This window comes from Astatotilapia calliptera, chromosome 7 (genome assembly GCF_964374335.1).
Source record: "Astatotilapia calliptera chromosome 7, fAstCal68.1, whole genome shotgun sequence".
In the NCBI taxonomy this organism is placed as follows: domain Eukaryota; kingdom Metazoa; phylum Chordata; class Actinopteri; order Cichliformes; family Cichlidae; genus Astatotilapia; species Astatotilapia calliptera.
The window spans coordinates 486,656-507,403 of NC_137428.1; the positions used below are offsets into that span (position 1 = coordinate 486,656).

The 20,748-nt window shown below is 45.7% G+C and overlaps 2 protein-coding genes across 2 annotated transcripts; one reads left to right on the forward strand and one right to left on the reverse strand.

The window, feature by feature from the left end:
• Window positions 1-2,600: 2,600 nt before the first annotated feature.
• LOC113024992 (uncharacterized) lies at window positions 2,601-5,707 on the reverse strand. The gene is made up of 8 exons (XM_026172303.2): window positions 5,619-5,707; window positions 4,719-4,941; window positions 3,696-3,852; window positions 3,499-3,570; window positions 3,354-3,428; window positions 3,196-3,254; window positions 2,853-3,125; window positions 2,601-2,749 (listed from the first exon to the last, which is right to left on the reverse strand). Exons 1-8 carry the CDS (start codon window positions 5,705-5,707, stop codon window positions 2,726-2,728), a joined length of 972 nt encoding a protein of 323 aa, XP_026028088.2. The 3' UTR covers window positions 2,601-2,725.
• snx20 (sorting nexin 20) lies at window positions 5,333-8,285 on the forward strand. Its single transcript, XM_026172301.2, has 3 exons — window positions 5,333-5,828; window positions 6,162-6,304; window positions 7,473-8,285. Exons 1-3 carry the CDS (start codon window positions 5,771-5,773, stop codon window positions 8,142-8,144), a joined length of 873 nt encoding a protein of 290 aa, XP_026028086.2. The 5' UTR covers window positions 5,333-5,770; the 3' UTR covers window positions 8,145-8,285.
• The last annotated feature ends 12,463 nt before the right edge of the window (window positions 8,286-20,748 follow it).

A 20,748-nucleotide genomic window follows, 5' to 3' on the forward strand; every position in this document is an offset into this window, starting at 1 on the left:
TCTTCGGACTAATAATTCCTACTTAGTGATTTTCCTTCTTTTACCGAGTCACCTCCTTTCAGCTTCTGCATGCAGTAGCGGTTTTAGATACGGGCGACACGGGCGGTTGCCCGGGCGGCATCGTGGTGGGGGCATCACGGGCATCGGCAAAAAAAAAAAAAAAATGCTCATGCTGCCCCAACATCAGCCAGCGCATACTGGGAATGTCACAGGCACTGATCGGTTTTCTATCGCCCCTTTGCTGGGAGTAAGGGCGCCCTCCGTTTGCGAGGTGCGCCTGCTGCTTGCGCCACAGGGAGGAGATCGGCGGGGAGCAGCATCTAATAACCAACTCGCAAAATAAAACAAAATAAAAACAAACCAACAAACACGAAAACACCAGACATCCTGATACAGACGTATAATCTGCACCGATGTTTTTTCGAAACTCTGTACACGTAAAGTGAGCGCGAGAGCCCTCGGTGCGCGTGCTCGCTGCTGAAGTCAAAGTAAACTTTATTGTCATCTCCGCTACAGACAGTCCAGCATATAGAGACGAGACGACGAGGCTCCAGCTACAGCAGTGCAAGGAAACAAAGAGGAGTAAGAAAATAAATATACACTTTAGGACTCGGGGTAAAGGATCAATAACAATTTAAAATTTACAGTTTGATGATTTAAAGTGTCACACAACCTGTGGAAAGGGGAGGGGCCCTGCTGCTTCCAGATAAAGCACATTTCATTCATAATGATGTAAATCCAAGCCCATCATGGATTCATGATCTGAATCCTGGGTTGTGTGAAATCCCAGAAATGCACCTTAGACAAAGGGAGTCTGTGAACTAAGGTGTCGGTGTGTTAGGGTCTGTTAGCTCATGTTGTGATCCTCGGGTTGGGGGATTTGTGTTCATGCTGGAGTGCAAAATTAAAACCAAGATGGACAAGAAAAGTTCAAAGCCATCAGGTGCTCAGTTTAGAAAAAAGAGAAAAGAAGAGGAGGAGAAACGAGCAACAGCTGCAGGTAAGCAGACGTGTGATTGGATAATGGCAGGTCATCCTGAACCAATCAGAATCAGAACACTTTATTAATCCCTGAGGAAAATATGTGAGTTACAGTTGCTCCAAGAAGAAATGGTAAAAATAGCAACAGTAACAGACTAAACTCCAAACAATACATTATGTTAAAGATTTTAATAGTAATCAGTCAGTGTCAGTTGTTGATTTGTCCTGTTCTCATTGTATGACGAATTATGATGGCTGTTTGGTAGCTGTTTGCATACTATGCATACTCTCTCTCTCTCCATGTGTGTGTGTGTGTACAACAGTTTTATGTTAATGTACAATCCTTAATATGTTTTGCCTGTGTGTGTGTGTGTGTGTGTGTGGGGGGGGGGGGGGGGGGGGGCAGAGGGAGTGCTTGCCCAGCGCTCCAAACAGGCTAGGACCGCCAATGTCTGCAGCGTCACGGTTTAAACTGGGACGTTTCCTTTAAACCGACCCCCTTCCACACGGTTTGGTCTCATGAAAGAGGTGAAAGGGTTTTAAAGAGGTAGATGTGACTCATAAACACTTAAAAGTAAAGAGACAACCCTCTGAAGGATCATTAACAAATAACAGAAACTAAAGACATGTTTTTGTTGGTAAAATAAAGAATTCAGGTGGTTGACTTTTAGTTTCAGTGGACTGTGACGACAGACTGAAACGTTCACGATGTGTCACAGTCAGGCTACGGCACAGAAACACCTCTTCTGTGGAACCAGCTTCCAGTTTGGATTCAGGAGACAGACACTATCTCTACTTTCAAGATTAGGCTTCAAACTTTCCTTTTTGCTAAAGCATATAGTTAGGGCTGGACCAGGTGACCCTGAATCCTCCCTTAGTTATGCAGCAATAGATGTAGGCTGCCGGGGATTCCCATGATGCATTGAGTTTTTCCTTTCCAGTCACCTTTCTCACTCACTATGTATTAACAGACCTCTCTGCATTGAATCATATCTGTTATTAATCTCTGTCTCTCTTCCACAGCATGTCTTTATCCTGTCTTCCTTCTCTCACCCCAACCAATCACAGCAGATGGCCCCGCCCCTCCCTGAGCCTGGTTCTGCCGGAGGTTTCTTCCTGTTAAAAGGGAGTTTTTCCTTCCCACTGTCGCCAAAGTGCTGCTCATAGGGGATCATATGATTGTTGGGGTTTCTCTGTATGTGTTATTGTGGGGTCTGGTTACAATATAAAGCACCTCGAGGTGACTGTTGTTGTGATTTGTATAAATAAAGTTGAATTGAACTGAATGAAGTCAGCACTCATAGACTCCTGTGTTAAGATCAACATGTTTACAGTCTGATACACAAATCGTTTGGTCTCTGTAGCTGATTGAAAGTTTGCATTGTTAGGGGCGTGGCCTCTTTGACTGACAGGTGGATGGTGACACAGGTGGCTGTAGCTGCTTGGCTGAGCTCTGCACCGCGTTTGTGCTGTTGGAGCCTTTTGGAGCATTTGTAATGACATCGTGTGACCAGTAACATGGCTGCTGCGAGGTCACTGACCGTCCAGGAAGGCGGAGCGAGAGTTTGATGGGTGTAAGAACTTCTCAGTTTACAAAGACTGTCAGTGACACTCAGTCAGCATGTGTGTTTTTCAAAAGTTTATTTTAAAAAATTCTACTTTTACAAAACAAATATGGCTCAAATACTTGAACTTTGACAGCGTGGTGACCTCCACCTGGAGATTCCTCTGAGGTTCGTGCGGCTCAGTCGATGCTGAAAGCTTCAGCCTGGACAGAGACAACATACCCAGAAATCGTTTTCATTTCACAGAAATCGCTTCAACATCAGTGAAAGTTAACAGTTCACGTTCTAACACATCTTCATGCTCACCCAGCCTCTGTGCTGCTCCACCCAAGCCGAGTGGTTCTCCTGAATGTACTGCTCTCCAAAGCTCAGCACCCTCCTCTGGTGGACCAGACTCGTGGCTGACAGCCTGCTGGTCACTTCGAAGACCAGAGCAATCTTCTGCCTCTGAATGTGAACCTCAGAGGGTGCCGCCCGCTCCGCCGGGTGGACCAGGCTCTGCACGCTGGAGGTGAGCTCCTTGAACATGTCATAGTCCAGGTCTCTGAGCTGCTGCTGGAGGTCCAGGTTCTGTTTGATCTGACAGAAATACACCGGTGTTCAGTACTGAGCTGCCTACCTGCCGCAGCCATCTACGCGTCTGATTCACCTTCCTGTCGATGTCGTCTCCCTCCGCTCTGATCAGCTCTACCAGCCTCTGGACGATGTCTGCGGCACAGCGAGACGCCTCGTTAGAACAGGCAGAGTAAAAGGACTCCGACATTCTCACCTTCACACAAGCGTCCTGCTGCCGCTTTGGACACTCACCATCCGTGTGCGCTGAGGTACTGAGCGTCCTGTTGTGCACCTCATCACAGGTGGAAGACTCACCTGAGAAACAAACTGAGCGGTCGGCGTGATGAGTCTGAGCCTCGACACGGACAGGACGTCAGAGAAACACCTGTTCACTCACCTTCTCCATCAAGTACAACCTCCAGAGACTTCTGGAAACTTGCACTGGGAGCTGGACCCTGAGGAAAGATAACTGACCAGAGAGCACACAGGTGAGCACACAGGTGAGCACATCAGAAGACCCACAGAGAATCTTTCCCGTGTTGGTGAGCAGAGGAAGGAGGAAGCACCAGCTGCGTGCTCACAGTTCAAACCAACCTGGGACGTTTCCTTTCACACGGCGGGCAGCAATCGTCCTCACTGCCATCTCAGGTGAGCGCTGTTTTGACCTCTTGCTGCAGTACTTTTCCAGCAGCTGGAACACCTCGCTGGTTTCCGTGGCATCTTCAGCTCGCTGGCTTGTCATTTTCAGCTGCTGAGAGTCAGAGCAGAAACCAGAGCTTACCAGAATATTTGAACGTCTGTATTTAAAATGAAATGAAGAAACAGAGACCTCCACCACGCTCGCTCTGTGCAGCATTCACAAATAAAGGAGCAGGAAGAGTCGGTCAGATAATAACTATTTACAGAAAAGTGGACATCAGTGTCTGAGCCTGTTTGGTGCAAGTGGGCACGGTGAGCACGCCATCAGCTGCCTGCTGTCAAAACCGATGCATGTTCTACTGCATTTTACTGTATTCTACTGAACTTCCTCTCCTAAATGCTGTACCAACTCAAACACAATAAACAGTTATCAGGTTTATGGGGCAGTTACTTTTGCACACAGGCAGGTAGGTTTGATCACTTTATTCCCTTAATGAATAAATCATCCTTTAATTTCGGCATCTCTCTGGTGATGCCGGGTTAGGGCAGTGCGACCTGCTTCCTTTTACAGCCACTGTGTTTCCATCACCTCTCCACCGTGTCCTCCCACGTGGTTATTAAATGGTAAATGGCCTGTATTTATATAGCACTTTACTAGTCCCTAAGGACCCCAAAGCGCTTTACACATCCAGTCATCCACCCACTGGTGATGGCAGCTACATTGTAGCCACAGCCACCCTGGGGCGCACTGACACAGGCGAGGCTGCCGGACACTGGCGCCACCAGGCCCTCTGACCACCACCAGTAGGCAACGGGTGAAGTGTCTTGCCCAAGGACACAACGACCGAGACTGTCCGAGCCGGGGCTCGAACCGGCAACCTTCCGATTACAAGGCGACCTCCCAACTCTTGAGCCACGATCGCCCTTAAGAGCGAGGAATAACGGCTCGGGCTGCCGTGATGTTGGCACCTGACTCACCGTGTCCAGGACACCTGCGGAGGAGGAAGAGCGAACCTGTCGGATCAGCTGATCCTGGAGCTGCGACGCGAGCGAGAACACTTTTACTTTCACTTTGACGGAGAAACAGCTGATCAGCGTCACAGCACAGAAGAACCGAGTCTGCGCAGGTGCTTCCTCTAAAACTGCGCCCTGCTGCCGCCCTGAGCCAGGCACGTGATCATGCAGGGGTGGAGACACGCAGCTGGGGGGGTAGTTTTGTGGTCAGGTTTCCTGTTTTTCTAAAGTCTGGCTTTCATTTTTATTTCCGTCACTGAGACTGGTTTTATTTTTACTTTAGTCTCAGTTCCTTCTGAGCACCATAGGTCAAAGTTCAGCTGTGCAGATGAGTCACAGCTTGATTTATCCTGTTAAACCGCAGCAAGCATCGTCTGAACCACGTCTGCCTCCCTGATCCTGGTTCTGCTGGAGGTCTTCTTCCTCCCCTCTGTCACAGAAAGCTGCTCAGAGGGCTCGTCTGAGTTCCTCTCTAACACTGTGAAGCATGTCAAGGTAAATCTAATAAAGACTACTCAGTGGTGTCTGCCTGTGACCTCTGACCTGCCTGTGCACCTGCAGATGGACATTAAAGCTTAAAGAGCTTTCAGAGCTCCCCCTAGAGGAGCAGAGAGGAGCTGCATGCAAAACACTGCTTTCTGCTAGCTAACTCCACCCGCCTGCTGCTCCGCAGCCATGAAACAAGCACCTCTCTCACACACCATTTACGACACACTGGTCTTTCATTTCACTTCCTCTTCAGCATGTTTGCTGAAGTCGACTTCCTCCTGCCTGCACTCGTCTGTCAGCACGCAAACGTGCAGCACGTTCTTCTGTTAGCGACGCTCGGCAGGCCCGCTTGGGCCTTTTTAACCCCTCACTCACCTGCAGGAGCCACACTGGCAGCTTTGATCTTTACAGGAATAAAAACATCCAAAAGAGATGAAGCAGAGCCAGAAAACACAGCTGCCCATCACTGAGTGAACATCAGGAGGATAAGCGAGCTTCTCTGGCCTCAGATCAGCAGTTTGGACCCGATGGCAGAAGCTCAGCAGGGAGCCCAAGACCTGACTGAGGTGGACACAATGACTCCAGGTTCTGTCATCTTTCACCTTTAACCTTCCTCTTCTTCATTCTTCTGTCTGAACTGAGACGTCAAACTTTTAGGTCAAGTCTCACTCACATTTCAGACCTCCACCCGAGTAAACAGTGACGCTGAGCTTTAATCTGGCAGATATTTATGTGTTTGCAGCCAATGATTCACGTCAGAAACAGTGAAAAGAGGAGCTGGTAGGGAGGTGGGTTTCAAAGAGGCTGGCAGCTGCTAAAGCAGCACGTAGAGTCAAAGAGGCCCCGCCCCTAATAATGCAGCCTTTCCACAGGTGTGCCAGTCCAGCAGTGGGTGCTGATGTGTGTTTGCTGTTTCAGAGGACTTGCCCGGCTCTTCCAGTTTAACCACTAAGGAGCTGCAGCAGAACTGGAGGGCGGTGAAGCAGCGAGAGCGACCCGTCCGGCTGCTCTTTGAGATCCCCTCCACCCGCATCGTCGAGCACGTGCTACACAAATACGTGGTGAGACACCGAAACACACCCACCAGCCGACTCCAAACACTCTGCTCAGCAGTTTTTATACTCTTGGATCCCTGTGATGTCATAGAGGTGAAATACCTTCTGTTTTTGAGGGACAGCCAATCAGAAGAGATTCTTTCAGACAGAGGATGAGGATGAGGGGCAAAGCGGCTAACCTGTAAATGTTCCCAGCTAACTTTCAGTGAAGGTGAGCCCGCAGGAAGTGAAAGTTTAACCTGAGGAGGAGGGGCTTATTTTCCAAAGGTGTGGCTGTTGGAGCAGGAAGCAGTAAAGGTGAACTCTGGTCATAAGAGGCACTGGCTGAGCAGTGAAATCTTTATATGAAGACATATTTGAGATAATAAGCAACCCAAAGACCAGCTTTAACACACCTGCCTGCACTCACCTGTCCACCTGCTGTGCGGTCCCAACAGTTTCCCTGCCTGCCACTGTCAGGTGTGTTCATTTTAAACCTCAAACATGTAAAACTCAGTCAGGGAGCTGTTCATTGATGAGTGCAGGTAACCGATGCCGTGCGGAAACAGAAGCTAATGTGCTCCATAATGAAGGAAATATTCAAACTGACACATCAGCAACTTTCTGCTTGTCTATGGTGCCCCAGAGGACCAAAACACAGCATCATCATCAGGACGAAGCACATAGTCCCTTAGTTATGGTGCAATAGGTGTAGGCTGCTGGGTGATTCCCATGATGCACTGGGTGTTTAATCATTAGTTATTATTAACTTCTGTCTCTCTTCTGTCTTCCTTCTCTCACCTCAACCAATCACAGCAGATGGCCCCGCCCCTCCCTGAGCCTGGTTCTGCTGGAGGTTTCTTCCTGTTAAAAGGGAGTTTTTCCTTCCCACTGTCGCCAAAGTGCTGCTCATAGGGGTCACATGACTGTTGGGGGTTCTCTGTTTTCTTTGTATGGTTGTAGAGTCTTTATGTTACAGTGTAAAGCACCTCGAGGTGATCGGTCGTGATTCGGTGTTGTATGAATGAATGTAATCGTCAGCATAACGTCTCAGAGAAAAGACGCCTGCGGTGGGTTCACCGTTGAGAGGGAACAGGAAGTCCAGCCTGTTTCTCTGACTGGCTGTTTGCGCTGCAGCAGAGTTAACTTTAAACTTTAAAGGTCAAAGGTCACGGTTCTTTCTGTTTGTTTGCAGCTCTACCAGGTGGTGGTGATGCGTTCTGGCAGCTTCGATTCCCGCCGTGTTTCGGTGGAGCGCCGCTACAGCGACTTCTCCCGCTTCCACCACAAACTGCTGGAGGAGTTTGACGAGGAGCTGGAGGAGGTGCAGCTGCCTCGCAAGATGCTCTCGGGGAACTTCTCCCCCGAGAGCATCGGGGAGCGGCGCCTGGCGCTGCAGGACTACCTGGCGAAGCTGTACGCCACGCGCTGCGTCAGACACTCGCCTTGCTTCTCGGCTTTCTTCACAGAGCAGGAGCAGCAGCGGGCGCACGGCCTGCTCCGGGCGGGGCAGTTCCGGCCAGCCGCAGAGCTGCTGCAGACCGTGCTGGACATCCAGGAGAAGCTGCTGCCCTGGCAGAAGCCCACCCTCCTCGTGCCCGCCCTCGCCGCCCTCGCTGTCTGCTACCGGGACCTGGACGAACCGGAGCGGGCGTTCGCCGCCGCTCAGAGAGCGCTGCCTCCGGTGAGGCGCTACGGACTGACGCGCTACAGAGCGCCGCTGCTGGAGCTGCTGGTGGACCTCGGGTACCAATTGGGCCGGCCCGTGGCTCAGCTGCAGGATGAGTTGACCGCTCTGAGAGATGCCGAGCGTGGGGAAGCGTCCTCCCACTCTCTGAAGGAGGTAGTGATCCAGGAGTTCCTCTGAGGGTGGAGCGGCCATCCACACCTGGATTAGCAGGTAAACCCCTGCACAGCCCCTGCCAGCTGTGGAGGTGTAACAGCTCACAGTGGGTCAGAGTACCCAGAGTACTGCAGTACTGTCCTGCAATAAAGTATTTAAAAGTAATTTTGGTATTGGGTCTGATTCATGATGTTTGATGATTAGCAATTAACGGCTGACTCTACCATGGAAATCTGACCACACAGTACTGAAGCCGCGTCTTTGGTCATCCTGTGGTAGCTCTGGGTGGGGGTCAGCACCTGCTGCTCCAGGATCAGATCTCCGATCTGCTTTCAGTTGCTGCTCTTTGGAACAAGCTGCTGCTCACCTGAGATCAGTTACGACTGTGTGTACATTCAAAAACAGAACAAAGACCTTTTCGTTCACGCAGCTGTTTTTGTGTTTTGCTGTTTTTGCTCAGTTCAGTTGGAACCGTCTGTGTACTGCAAACGTTACAACAGGTTAAATCATCAGATTCAAGTTCGCTGTATCTCTCATGTTAATGAGCCAAAGTGCAAACTGTTCAGGTCTCACTATGTCACTTAGCTTGTTTATGTGCCCTGTATAGCTAACATCATCAGAGATTATGAGCTAATCTGAGATTTGGATTATCTGTTTATCATCCATAAGAGACCCATCTTACTGTAAACATCATTTTTGCACATGTGCATATTTACATGAGTATGTAAACAGATCCTGGAGCGTTAGCTTTTATCGATGTGTTTGTGAGCACAGGGCGAAAACCAACAGGTGAGTGGGGGTGTGGCCAAAGTCAGCACTGTAGTTATGATGCCAGGTTAGCTTCTGTTTGAGTACATTTGTTAATGACAACAGGGAACTGTCCGTGTTCTCGTGTTCTCTCCGGCTTCCTCCCAAACACATGAATAATAATACGTTTGATTTAAAGTCACCTCACAGAAACATGAATATAACATCAGTAAGGACAGAGGAGTCATGTGACAGGTGGAAGGAAGTGTGCTCTGAGAGGCTGGAAAGTGGAGAGTGATGGACGGAGGACCTGAGAGGGCGAAGATGTGTTCAGAGAAGAACAGTAGAGACTTAAAGGTGGAGAAGGTGGAGAAGCTTGAACTTGAACAGTGTTTAACCGCAGCCGGTGGAGTTGGTGGAGCACGGGTGTGACGGACTGACGGAGGAGTTCTGGTGATGACGGAAGCAGCAGAGCTGAGGATGAAGGTGCTGCTTGAACCTGACAGGAGACCCAGAAACATGTATGCTCTCAGAAACATGCCATGGAAAGTAATTAACTGAGTGTAATTTCTGGTTTTCTCCTTTCATTTCTTATCTTCTTCTCTTGATCTTTTACTTTTAAAATTATTGAAGTTGTTTAAAAGAGGACAAATACCAATATGATCCCTAAGTTGTTTGTAATGGTTTACATTCCCAGTGCTTTTACCTTGTAAGGTAAATGGCCTGTATTTGTTTAGCTCTTTTACTAGTCCCGCCTAGGGACCCCACAGCGCTTCACACACCCAGTCATCCACTCATTCACACACTGGTGGAGGCAGCTACAGTCGTAGCCACAGCTGCCCTGGGGCAGACTGACAGAAGCAAGGCTGCCATATCGCGCCATCGGCCCTTCTGGCCATCGCCAGTAGGCGGTAGGTGAAGCGTCTTGCCCACGACCGAGACTGTCCGAGCCGGGGCTCGAACCGGCCACCTTCCAATTACAAGGCGAACTCCCAACTCTTGAGCCATGGTCGCCCGTAAGGGTTTAAAAAAGTGGTAACTAGACCTGTTCAAGTATATTTACAGAAAACCACACAGGCAAAAAGAAATGAACTTTGTTCTACAATCATTAGATATAATTTCCAAGATCTAATTCCAAATAACTCCGACTTTATACAGATGGATGATGTGCACATGTGATTAATGACATTAGTTGGATTAACACAAATAAAATTCCTCACAGATCATACCTGATTCCCAGTTACAGTATCCTATGAGATATAGCAGAACTCGATCATGTGATTTGGTAACAGTCAATGATGTCAGCAGAGGACTGGAGAAGCGTGATTTGTTTACTGGTAAGTTACCTTTCCTTCTAAATAACTGATTCTTCCATTTTTTTCATCCTGTTTCCTAAATCAGCCCATAGATCAGAAATCTTAATTACTCAAACACAGTGAGGGCTTTTTTTCTTCGTGCCTTTGGAAATCAGTGTTTGCAACAAGCAGAAGAAGAAGAGCCGACCCTGTCAGCTGTGTTTAAGTGTATATTCTCTTCTCAGATTTGGGCTTTGTTGGGCGATCGTGGCTCAAGAGTTGCCAGTTCGTCTTGTAATCAGAAGGTGGCCGGTTCGATCCCCGGCTTGGACAGTCTCGGTCGTTGTGTCCTTGGGCAAGACACTTCACCTGTTGCCGGGTGGCGCCAGTGTCCGGCAGCCTCTGTCAGTGCGCCCCAGGGCAGCTGTGGCTACAATGTAGCTGCCATCAGCAGTGTGTGAATGTGTGGATGACTGAATGTACTGTGAGGAGCTTTGGGGTCCATAGGGACTAAGTAAAGCGCTATACAAATACAGCCATTTACCATTTTAACTCATGCTGTAGATCCTACACATAATTTGTGCTCCATGCTGTGGAAATGCAGATGTGAGGTGTTCATCACAAGGAAGCACCCTTTGGTCCTCTCTAGAGCCAACAAGCTGAACATCCTATAGACGAACCAAGAGCAGTTTCTCTTCGTGATGCACTGATATTTCACACATGATAATAAACCCAGTGAACCCTTATGCAGCGTGCATGCAGGGGAAGAGGACAGAGTTGGCCACCTTCTCCATGGCCAGGTTCCTGTTGGAACCCAGGGGACCTCAGCATGTTGGGCACAAACTGAGCCTAGCACAGCAGTTAGTGCACACCTGGGGAAGAAGACATGTATGTTCATGACAGGTGTTTATTAAAATGTTAATCTTCACAGTTATGCTTCTGCATACACGCATGGACGAGTGGATCAAAAAGACAAAAACGACATTTTACAGGAGGCAACAACCAGTTCTGGTTAAGTTACAGGCTGGACTGTACACGCCAGGTGTCCAGACTGGCACTGGAGGACTGGGGGGAGGGCAAAGTCCAACTCGAACTGGCTCGCTATGTCACTGTTGGGATCTGTGGTGCCTGAAAGGGTGGGTACGGGCTGAGAGGGAGGGCACTCACAGCCGGAGCAGAGGTATTGTAAAGTAGAGCAACAATGGTGATCAATATGGCGGTTTACTGAGTCAGCGCCTTGTTAGCTTAGCTAGTGTGTGAGCATGCTAACATTTCCCCGCACTCACACCAGTTAGTAAACGTTAACAACATCGCATAGAAACAGAATTCAAGAGTAACTACTGGAGAAATACAAAGAGGGCATGACATTTTTATAAAGAGACCAACAAAGACAAATAAATTCTGTCAATGTGAACCAATTATAAGGTGGTCACTTTTTTCATCATTTGGCAAAGAAAACCAGATCTCAAATCAAATCAAATCACTTTTATTGTCACATCACTAGTGTTGGTCAAGTTACTTGAAAAAAGTAATCAGTAACTAATTACTGATTACTTCCCCCAAAAAGTAATCCCATTACTTTACTGATTACTTATTTTCAAAAGTAATTAATTACTTAGTTACTTAGTTACTTTTTAAAAACACGATTTACAACCTGAAGAGGTGATAAATAGATCTTTCAGCCCAATTCTACTTTTTCTGCATAATCATCAGAGGTGGGACCAAGTCATTGTTTTGCAAGTCTCAAGTAAGTCTCAAGTCTTTATCCTCAAGTCTCAAGTCAAGTCTCAAGTAATGTCAGGCAAGTCAGAGTCGAGTCTCAAGTCACTGGTGTAAAAGTCCGAGTCAAGTCACAAGTCTGAAACTTTGAATTTCAAGTCCTTTCGAGTCTTTAAAAAAAAAAAAAAACGAAAAAATAATGTTGCAGTTATGCTAAATGTAAATATTAGACCATGTAATTTTAAAATCTGTGTTTTTCTCAACACATGACAAAATAGTGAACTTAGAAAATATACACAAATTGTGAAATTGCACCTCTTTAAAATGCAGCTCAATTAAACCTAGCTCCAAGAATAATTTTCACCGACAGTTCTGAGATAAGCTGCATGTTATTCTTGGATGCGGTTGTAGGACCGGCTTTAAAATCGCATGACAAAAATATCATACACATAAAAAAAACTGTATCACCAACGTAGCCTGGACAACATTTGCTAGTTAGATGAAGTCAGCTATCTCATCTTAGCATATTTATATGCATATTTATAATTATACGGTTCTTGGAGTGAGTGCATACACTCATGAAGTTTAGTAACTTCAGGTCACTGCAACAAGCCCAGGTACAGTTTACCGACGGATGGGTGCAGGACCTTGAAATGCACCGTGTAGAACGAAAGACCATCGTACGTATCATAAGTTTACCAGTCTCACAAATTGTCGTCATAAATACACATTCCTTAACCGTTTATTAATATAACCTTTGAGCTCAACGGTAATTAATTAGTAGTGGAAATAATTTCTGGTAGCGTTACAGAAATGTAGCAGTGACAACAATATTGTATGCTGTAATCACCGCGCGGATAGGAGGCGGCTGGCTTGACCGCGGCTCACAAATGACGGCTCACTTTACCGCAGTCTGTAATCGTACTGGGCAATTAGTGATACAAAAAACCTGTTTTATCCTGTGAATAAAAGTATATGTTTTTGTCAGTGTACCATAATAACAGAAGCGAAACACAATATTGTGTCAGGATAATTCACTATTTATGCACAATAAATAAAGGAGCATAGCGCGACAATTTCTGTTCAGCGCCAGACTTGCTTGTAACCTATATCACCAATTATGTTATGAAAATGACGTATTAACTACTAAAAAACACTGACCTTCATGTAAATGCATGGAGCAGACTAACCTGTGAGCTGGAGTGTTCTGGGACGTTATATTTGATCTTTGAATGGCTGCAATCCAGGCCATCCGTCGCGTCTTTGTTACTTCGGAAACATGGCTTGAACAATTTCTCTTCAACGACGTAATCCGATGACAACCGATCTCTTTACCCGTCGGCTTCCCGTGGCTGTCATGCGACCGGCTATTGCAGTTAATAATACAACGGCTTCTTGACATTTTTGTGTTTCTTTTTATGGCTGTATAACTGATTTTAATTGAAAGCCTGCGTGCGCTAGTACCGCTTGCCACGAGTTCCCAGAATCCTTTGCGGTTCTACCCGTGAATGACCTCACATTTTCAATCTCTATATAATATGCATGTTAAATTTTATATTTGGGGTAAAATATCAAGTCTTTTCAAGTAAACCGGTTCAAGTCCAATTCAAGTCCCAAGTCATTGGTGTAAAAGTCCAAGTCAAGTCACAAGTCTTAGAACATTTTTTCAAGTCAAGTCTAAAGTCATAAAATTAATGACTCGAGTCTGACTCGAGTCCAAGTCATGTGACTCGAGTCCACACCTCTGATAATCATCATACAAAATGTAATCAAATGGAAAAGTCTCTTTTTAAAACTTGTTTTATTAGTTTTAATCTTTTAACTTTATGCATCAAACAAACATTTAATTATATGCAACATTCTCTGACTGGAAGAAATTAGTTTAACATTGAAACCTATTTTCTGCACATTCCAGCACATAAAATAAAATATTTTTTGTGTTTACACTCAGTCTTTCAAATAGATGCAAGTAAAACACAGCAGAAAATAAATAAAGTCAAAGACTCAGCGGTCCTGTTGCTCTATTTTCACCTGTAAAGCAGGAGTAGGGCAGGCGGAGGGTTACCCTGGTGCAGGTGTGCCGCGGTCAGTGGAAGAATCCGCGAGTTTCTCTGTGAGTTTCCCATTACGTCGTAGCTACTCGGTGCTTGTTGGAAGTTTAGGGGTTTTTTCGCTGTAAAAAGAAGTTTTCTTCCCACGCACAGCGGACACTAATGTTTTTGTCACTTTTTATGGAATCAAACTCAAAGTAAGGTCAGTACTTCCACGCTTTAAACGCTGCACGCTCATACTCTCTCTGCACTCGATATGTGATCCATTGTTGATCTGCACACAGCTGTTGTCACGAACGTCGCACTCGCTTACGTCACTGTCGTGAGACATTCTCGCAAAAAATCACGGTTTTAGTAACGCAGTAACGCAGCGTTCCTACGGGAAAGTAACGGTAATCTAATTACTGTTTTTGCAATAGTAATCCCTTACTATCTCTGCACATCACATGTGCAGGTATTCTGGTACAGTACATGTGAGTGAAATTCTTGTGTGCGAGCTTCACAAGCAACAGAGGTGTGCAAAAATACAATAACATAAGAACAAGCAAAATATAAGAATGGCTAAATCTGAGACTAATAAATATATGTACAATATATAATAGTATATGCATTACTGGATGGATGTATACTAAACGTGTGTTTCTACGTGTGTGTGTGTGTGTGTGTGTGTGTGTGTGTGTGTGTGTGTGTACACATTTTACAAATTAAATAGAGTCAACAATAAAATAAAATATATAAAAATATACAGAGTTGGAGGCAAGCCTCCACGTACAGTCAAGTATGCTGCTCAATTAAATGTAAGTAGATGTAAAACACTTGCTTCTAAATGCACTTTTATTGCACCATGCTCATTCAGTCATGAGCTACTGTAACATGAATCAAATGGCTGATTTGCCACCTCAGCATGCAGTCACGTTCTACAGAGTCTTCCTAATAACCTGCTAATTGAATTGAGGTGTGTTGCAGCAGGGACACATGCAAAAGTTTCAGGACAGCGGCCCTCGAGGGCTGGAGTTTGGCACCTGTGTTTTAGGTAACTCAACTTTTTTTGTCATTAAATATCAAAATATCCTCGTGTGTAATGATGACAGAACAGTTGGTGGGGCTACATCTGTGCAGTTAAATTCTACATCATAAACTCCAACAATCAAATGACCCCTTATGAGCAAGCACTAGGCGACAGTGGGAAAGAAAAACTCCCTTTAAACAGGAAGAAACTTACAGCAGAAACAGCCTCATGGAGGGGCGGGGCCATCTGCCTTGACTGGTTGGGGTGAGGGGCAAAATAAAACTAAAATGAGAGCACAAGTTGGCTAAATGTTGCTCACATTGGCTAACATGAACAACAGTTTTCTGGATGAAAAGCAGTTGATCATTACCATTCTTTAATACACACTAACAGCTGCTGGGTTAAAAATAACTGCATTTGTAACCCAGTGCTGGGTCAAATATAGACCGAGCCAACCCTGGGTTACTGGTTTGATTTGGCATACTGGGTTAGGATAGCTATCCAAAAACTGGGTTGAATTGACCATTGATTAAAGTTGAGGTTACCAAAAATTGGGTAGAAAGCTCATAACCCATCACAATGGTTACATTACAGTCATATTTGGGTTAAAAAAATTGTAATTGCTTTAAAATTCAGCAAATAAACAATGGATTGAAGATAAAACTACTTTTATTGCCATATGATACATAGAATACAGACAGCAGAATTCATACCAAAAACATGTTAATACAAGTGAAGACAACATTTCACGTAAATGCAAATTAGGCTGTGTCCCAATTCAGAGACCGCACGCTTGAAGTACGCATTTTGAGTGTGATTACGTCACCGCCACGCGACGACGGCTGTCCCAATTCGAAGTGTACTTCAAATGCGCCGTCGATTTCCCCAAATATCAAGCGTGGTCCGGTGCACGCTTCGTGGTCCCATATGTCCCACAATTCATAGCGCGGCGGTGGGTGTGGAGAATTTTCAATTCAATTCAATTCAATAAAACTTTATTGATCCTGAAGGTTGACCCCAAAGGAAATTGGGTTAAGGCTGCCGACCTTTGCCAGCGCCAACTTACCCTTCTGACCATACATACATGACACAAACATCACATGGGGAAGACAGGTCAGAGAGGTATAACAATGGAAAATGCACCACATGAGGAAAGATAAGGAGAAAAAATAACTCCCCCCAGACTGAGCTCCATCAGGAAGATCAGTCTGAGAACAGAAAAAAACACCTCTGCACATGAAAACACTCTTAATACACCAAAGAAACACATGACAAGCAACAGGGGGGGTAAAGGGTGAGAGACATCTGGGCCTGCGTGCGCTAGTCTCCTTGATCCGCCGTCAGCATCGGAGGGGAATAAGCGTTGAAGGCGTTTGGAGGGGGGATGGGTGTGTGCATATCAGTGTATGTGTGTGTGTCCAGAGTTCAGCTGAGACAGTGTCCTTCGCCCTGCTAGGCACAAAATACGGCAGAAGGGAGCGGCCAAGAGTGAACTGTCAAAAGTAAGTACTGAATATGACGTCACTTATCTATGTGCGAATGTTTAATAATGAAGAACATTAAAACATTACTGTTGGCCACATGTCAGCAAAGATATGTGACATTAGCGATGTTTGTACTTTCAGCGTTAACTTGGTTTTAAAGCCTCTACTTCTAAATATATATATAGTCGACCTTAATCTCACAGAGATTGTGATGATTTCATGGATAATTAAAGTCAGTCATATATCCACAAACACAACAAGCTGAAAGTCAGTGATGCTGCTCGGTTTGCAGTCCTGAATATGACGGCACAAGCAGGATCCACTGCACTGTTAATGTGAGCTGTGTTATATTGCTGCCTCTGTTCGGTGGTGTCGAGCCAAACGGACTTTAACGTGTGTTTGAACGAGCTGACGGTTCACTCGTTAAGCTGAAAGAAAGATGCTTTAATCACAGCAGTCACACATGTGTCCACTGCACCATCTGGAACTCTTCTTGTTTACACTCGTAATAACACAAACACTAAATCCTGCTTCTCTGTGCTGTTGTGTAGCAGTGTGTACACCTGAGACTGTCACCTGTCTGTCTGTCCTGCACTCTCTCTCTGTTTCTTTCTCTCTGATTGTGGAATAAAAGTATGAACATGTGTTTATACAGTACATGTAAGCATTGAGCCAAATGTAATAATGCCAACGTATTAAACGAACAATATTTGTCTCTTATATATGAGAGATGAGATGAGATAGCCTTTATTTGTCAGTTTTAGGTCTTTTGCCCACAACCGAGATGACAGACCTTGCCGACCGTACTTACAATACACAAACATCACATTGGGGAGACAGGTCAGGATAGGTAGCAGGAAAAAAACATTGAAATGTGTAACACAGAAGGATAATACAGGAATGCACAGATACAACACACCACAGCACAATAAACACAGACAGCAACATGGCAAAGAGTTCCAGTGTGTACATCTGATCTGGGGCCGCTGCAATCTTTGACTGCGCCTCCAGCTGACCCGATGTCCACATCATGGGGGAGGTAAGCGTTGGAGGTGGCGTTGGATCCGGGGTAGGGAGGGTGATGCGTCGGTGAGTGCTTATCAGTATCAGAATATGTATTTGTGTGTGTGTCCATAGTTCAGCTGAGACAGTGTCCTTCGCCCTGCCAGGCTAAGTAAACAGTCTTCCAGCCAACCCAGGTGGCCTTGCAGGGAATGGGAAGGAACAGACTAAACACAGTCGTTATCAGGGTGTTTTGTTCAGCTCCGGCCTTGCAGCTGGCGCCAAAGGGGTATCCACATGAAGTGATGGTGGCTTTTACTTTAGTGCGAACAGCTCATATGAATTTCAAAGCAGTTCTACAGTCCAACACTGGTCTCTCAATCTCCCGCTGGAGAGCCGCGAGCTTCGCCATACTTGCGTTCTGTGATGTTGTCATTTCATGTGCTCAAGGAGCCGATTCTGAGAACTCACGGCAGTGTGCCTCCCCGAGATGTATCCAGTCTGCAGTCAGAGATGTTATTCTGAGTATTCACAGCAGCCGTAGCCTCTCCAAGAGCTTATCCGTGCTGACTCAATGAGCCCATTTTGAGAAACTCACGCCTCTCCCATCATTTCAATCCCAGCGGGCAGCCTTGTGGGGGTTTGAACAGCCGGTTCAATCCAAGCTCTTCTGCTGGCCTTTCCATGTTAATCGAAGTTTTGCTGGATGTGCCAGAGTGTGCTTTATCTGATGCTGCCATAGCTTCTTCATTACTGGGGAGAAACGCTTCCTCTGCGCCGCTCGCTCCGCGGTCATATCTTTATAAAATGACAAGAAGCAGTTCTCCCACAGTATTCCTTTCTTCTGCTTAGCAGTCATGAGAACTTTTTGTCGTGCAGTGTAACAGAGAAATCTCACCAGCACGATTCGAGGTGGCTGACCAGGTCCCGGGCGTGGTCTCGTACTTCTGTGGCATCTTTCCAGCTCATATTCCTCCCCTCGTAGACCTAGGCCATCCGCGAGTATCTTCATCACATAATCATTTATGCTGCCACCACTTTCCAGACCCTCTTCCAGACCGATAAGCCGAACGTTCTTTCTGCGGTTTCTGTTTTCCTGGTCGTCTACTCGGGCCCAAAGTTGTTCAAGCTTTTTAGCGTTTTTGCCATTATCTTCTGTTATGCTCCTCATTTTGTCTTCCACATCTGAAATGCGGCCCTCAGCTTCAGTCATCCGTATTTGGATTGCACTTATAGCGTTTTTAAATTCCACCATATCTGACTTGATGTGAGATACATCGGCCGCAACACTAGTTAGGATAGTTCCAAGCTTAGTCGTTTCGGCAAACAGGCCGCTTATATCCATCTTTGGCCCTTCTTCTTGGCTAGCAGGGCTAACCTTGGCACTGCTAGCATTACTTTCCCCCGCCGCCACCGTGGAGATTCGGGTTTGCACGCTCTTCTTCTTAGTTCCTGTGGCCATGTCTCTCAATAAATCCAAGGACACTGATCTAGCAAGTCACCGCAGTGAGGAAATATATTATTTGGGAGCGTTTACCTTGTTTTAAAACTAATGTAGGATCGATGGGGGTCAGAGACTCTCTATGGTGCGGCCATTCCCAAACGCTCCATCATGTGACTCCCCTAAAACTCTTTAATTTAACCATTTTGTCTCGCTGTCTCCTTTTTTTGACCCGGACACATTTCGTTATTTCCCCTCACCCCCTGGACCTTTTTAGGGGAACATAAAAATGTAAAAAAAAAAAACGTATGACAACGACCATGAACATTAGGAGGTACTTGATTGTAATGGAAAACCAGTCGATCCGTGTCGAGTCAATCCAAGTAGGTACTAATGGAGAAGGGGCTTTAGATTCCTGAGAGGTGAGTCCAAGGATCAGGAGCTGATCACATTTAGGGATTGATAGATAGGATATAAATGAGCATACAGATACAGACTCCTTAAAGTATTATTGATCATTATTGATAAACTTGGTGCTGCAGCAGGGGCGGATCTACTGGGGTGGCACCCTAAAACAATCTCTTGCTGCCGTAGTTTTGCATATGATAATGTTCTTTATTTGGAATTTGAGCCTTTCTACAATTAGCAATGAATAGTGGAACAATGTACCATGTCGACCAATCAAAAAATTATATGGCATTTGGTTGTTTGGGGAGAGAGGCAAGCTTTGGATGTGACGACGGCAAGACGACATCAATAGGAAGTTCTGACATGTGAGAGATTTGTGACATTTAGTGTTCTTGGAGTGTGTAGTTAGTGTGTAGTTAGTGTGTGGTAACATGTAACAGTTTGATTATTTCTAATAAAAGCAGTGTGAATAGAATGTCTTTATTGTCATTGTCAGAAACTTGTAGTTAAAACAGCTGCCAAGACCATCGGAACATCTCTCCCTCTGCTACAGGACATCTTGTGTGCTGCATCAGTAAGGCCTCTTGCATCGTGCCTGACCCCTCACACCTCTCACATGGACTCTTTTCTCTCCTTCCATCCGGCAGACGCTATCATAGCATCGGGCCTGATCCTCCAGACTGCATGACAGCTTTTTCTTGCAAGCCATCGGACTCTCGAACTCACAGCCCTCGTTGTGTCGTCTTTCTATATACTGTGCTGTGTATAGCAGAGATAACAATAAAGTTTACTTTGACTTTGTGCTCCTCATGTTGTGTAGCTTTCTGTGTGTTATAGTTATTATGCTACATGCTTATTTATTATATGGTGGATACAGTACATAAATTCCAAACTGGAGTTGTTTTATGTAACTGAGATGTTTAATTATGTAGTTTGAGAAAATAAGAAGAATGTTTATATAAAACATGCGTTTACTTATACTGCACTTGATGTATTTTAACCATTTATAATGCATATTACAGAATGTAACACCTGCATATGTATAAAGAAATGGCTTTGATTTTGCCACCCCATTTGATTTCCATGCCACCCAGGGGCAGATCTAGAAGGGTGGCATGGGGTGGCAAGTGCCACCCTAAAATGATCCCTTGCCACCCCAGTTTTGCATATGACAGTGTTGTTTATTAAAGTAAGACAGCATTAACAGTTTGAGCGTAGTTACAGTCAGCAGTGAATATAAATGCTAAAACTGAATATATTGCATAGTGCCCCCCCTGCACCAGTAACAAATGGTTCAGCCCATAGCAGGACCGGCTTTTTTCTTGTTTTCAGCAGCAAGCGATGCTCATGATCGTGCCAGAGCACATTTTGAACAACACCATGGGAATTTTGGATTTTACACAGGTGGGTGGATGTTACACTGTGGAAATGGAAGGAAGGTGAGTGTTATTAACCCTCTGTGGTCCACGGAC

Coding starts and splice junctions, on each gene's coding strand:
- snx20 (XM_026172301.2), top strand. CDS start 5,771: ATGGCAGAAGCTCAGCAGGGAGCCCAAGACCTGACTGAGGTGGACACA. Junction 5,829..6,161: donor GGTGGACACAATGACTCCAG/GTTCTGTCATCT, acceptor TTGCTGTTTCAG/AGGACTTGCCCGGCTCTTCC. Junction 6,305..7,472: donor ACGTGCTACACAAATACGTG/GTGAGACACCGA, acceptor GTTTGTTTGCAG/CTCTACCAGGTGGTGGTGAT.
- LOC113024992 (XM_026172303.2), bottom strand. CDS start 5,707: ATGGGCAGCTGTGTTTTCTGGCTCTGCTTCATCTCTTTTGGATGTTTT. Junction 3,429..3,498: donor GGTTGTACTTGATGGAGAAG/GTGAGTGAACAG, acceptor CCGACCGCTCAG/TTTGTTTCTCAGGTGAGTCT. Junction 2,750..2,852: donor TGGAGCAGCACAGAGGCTGG/GTGAGCATGAAG, acceptor GTCTCTGTCCAG/GCTGAAGCTTTCAGCATCGA.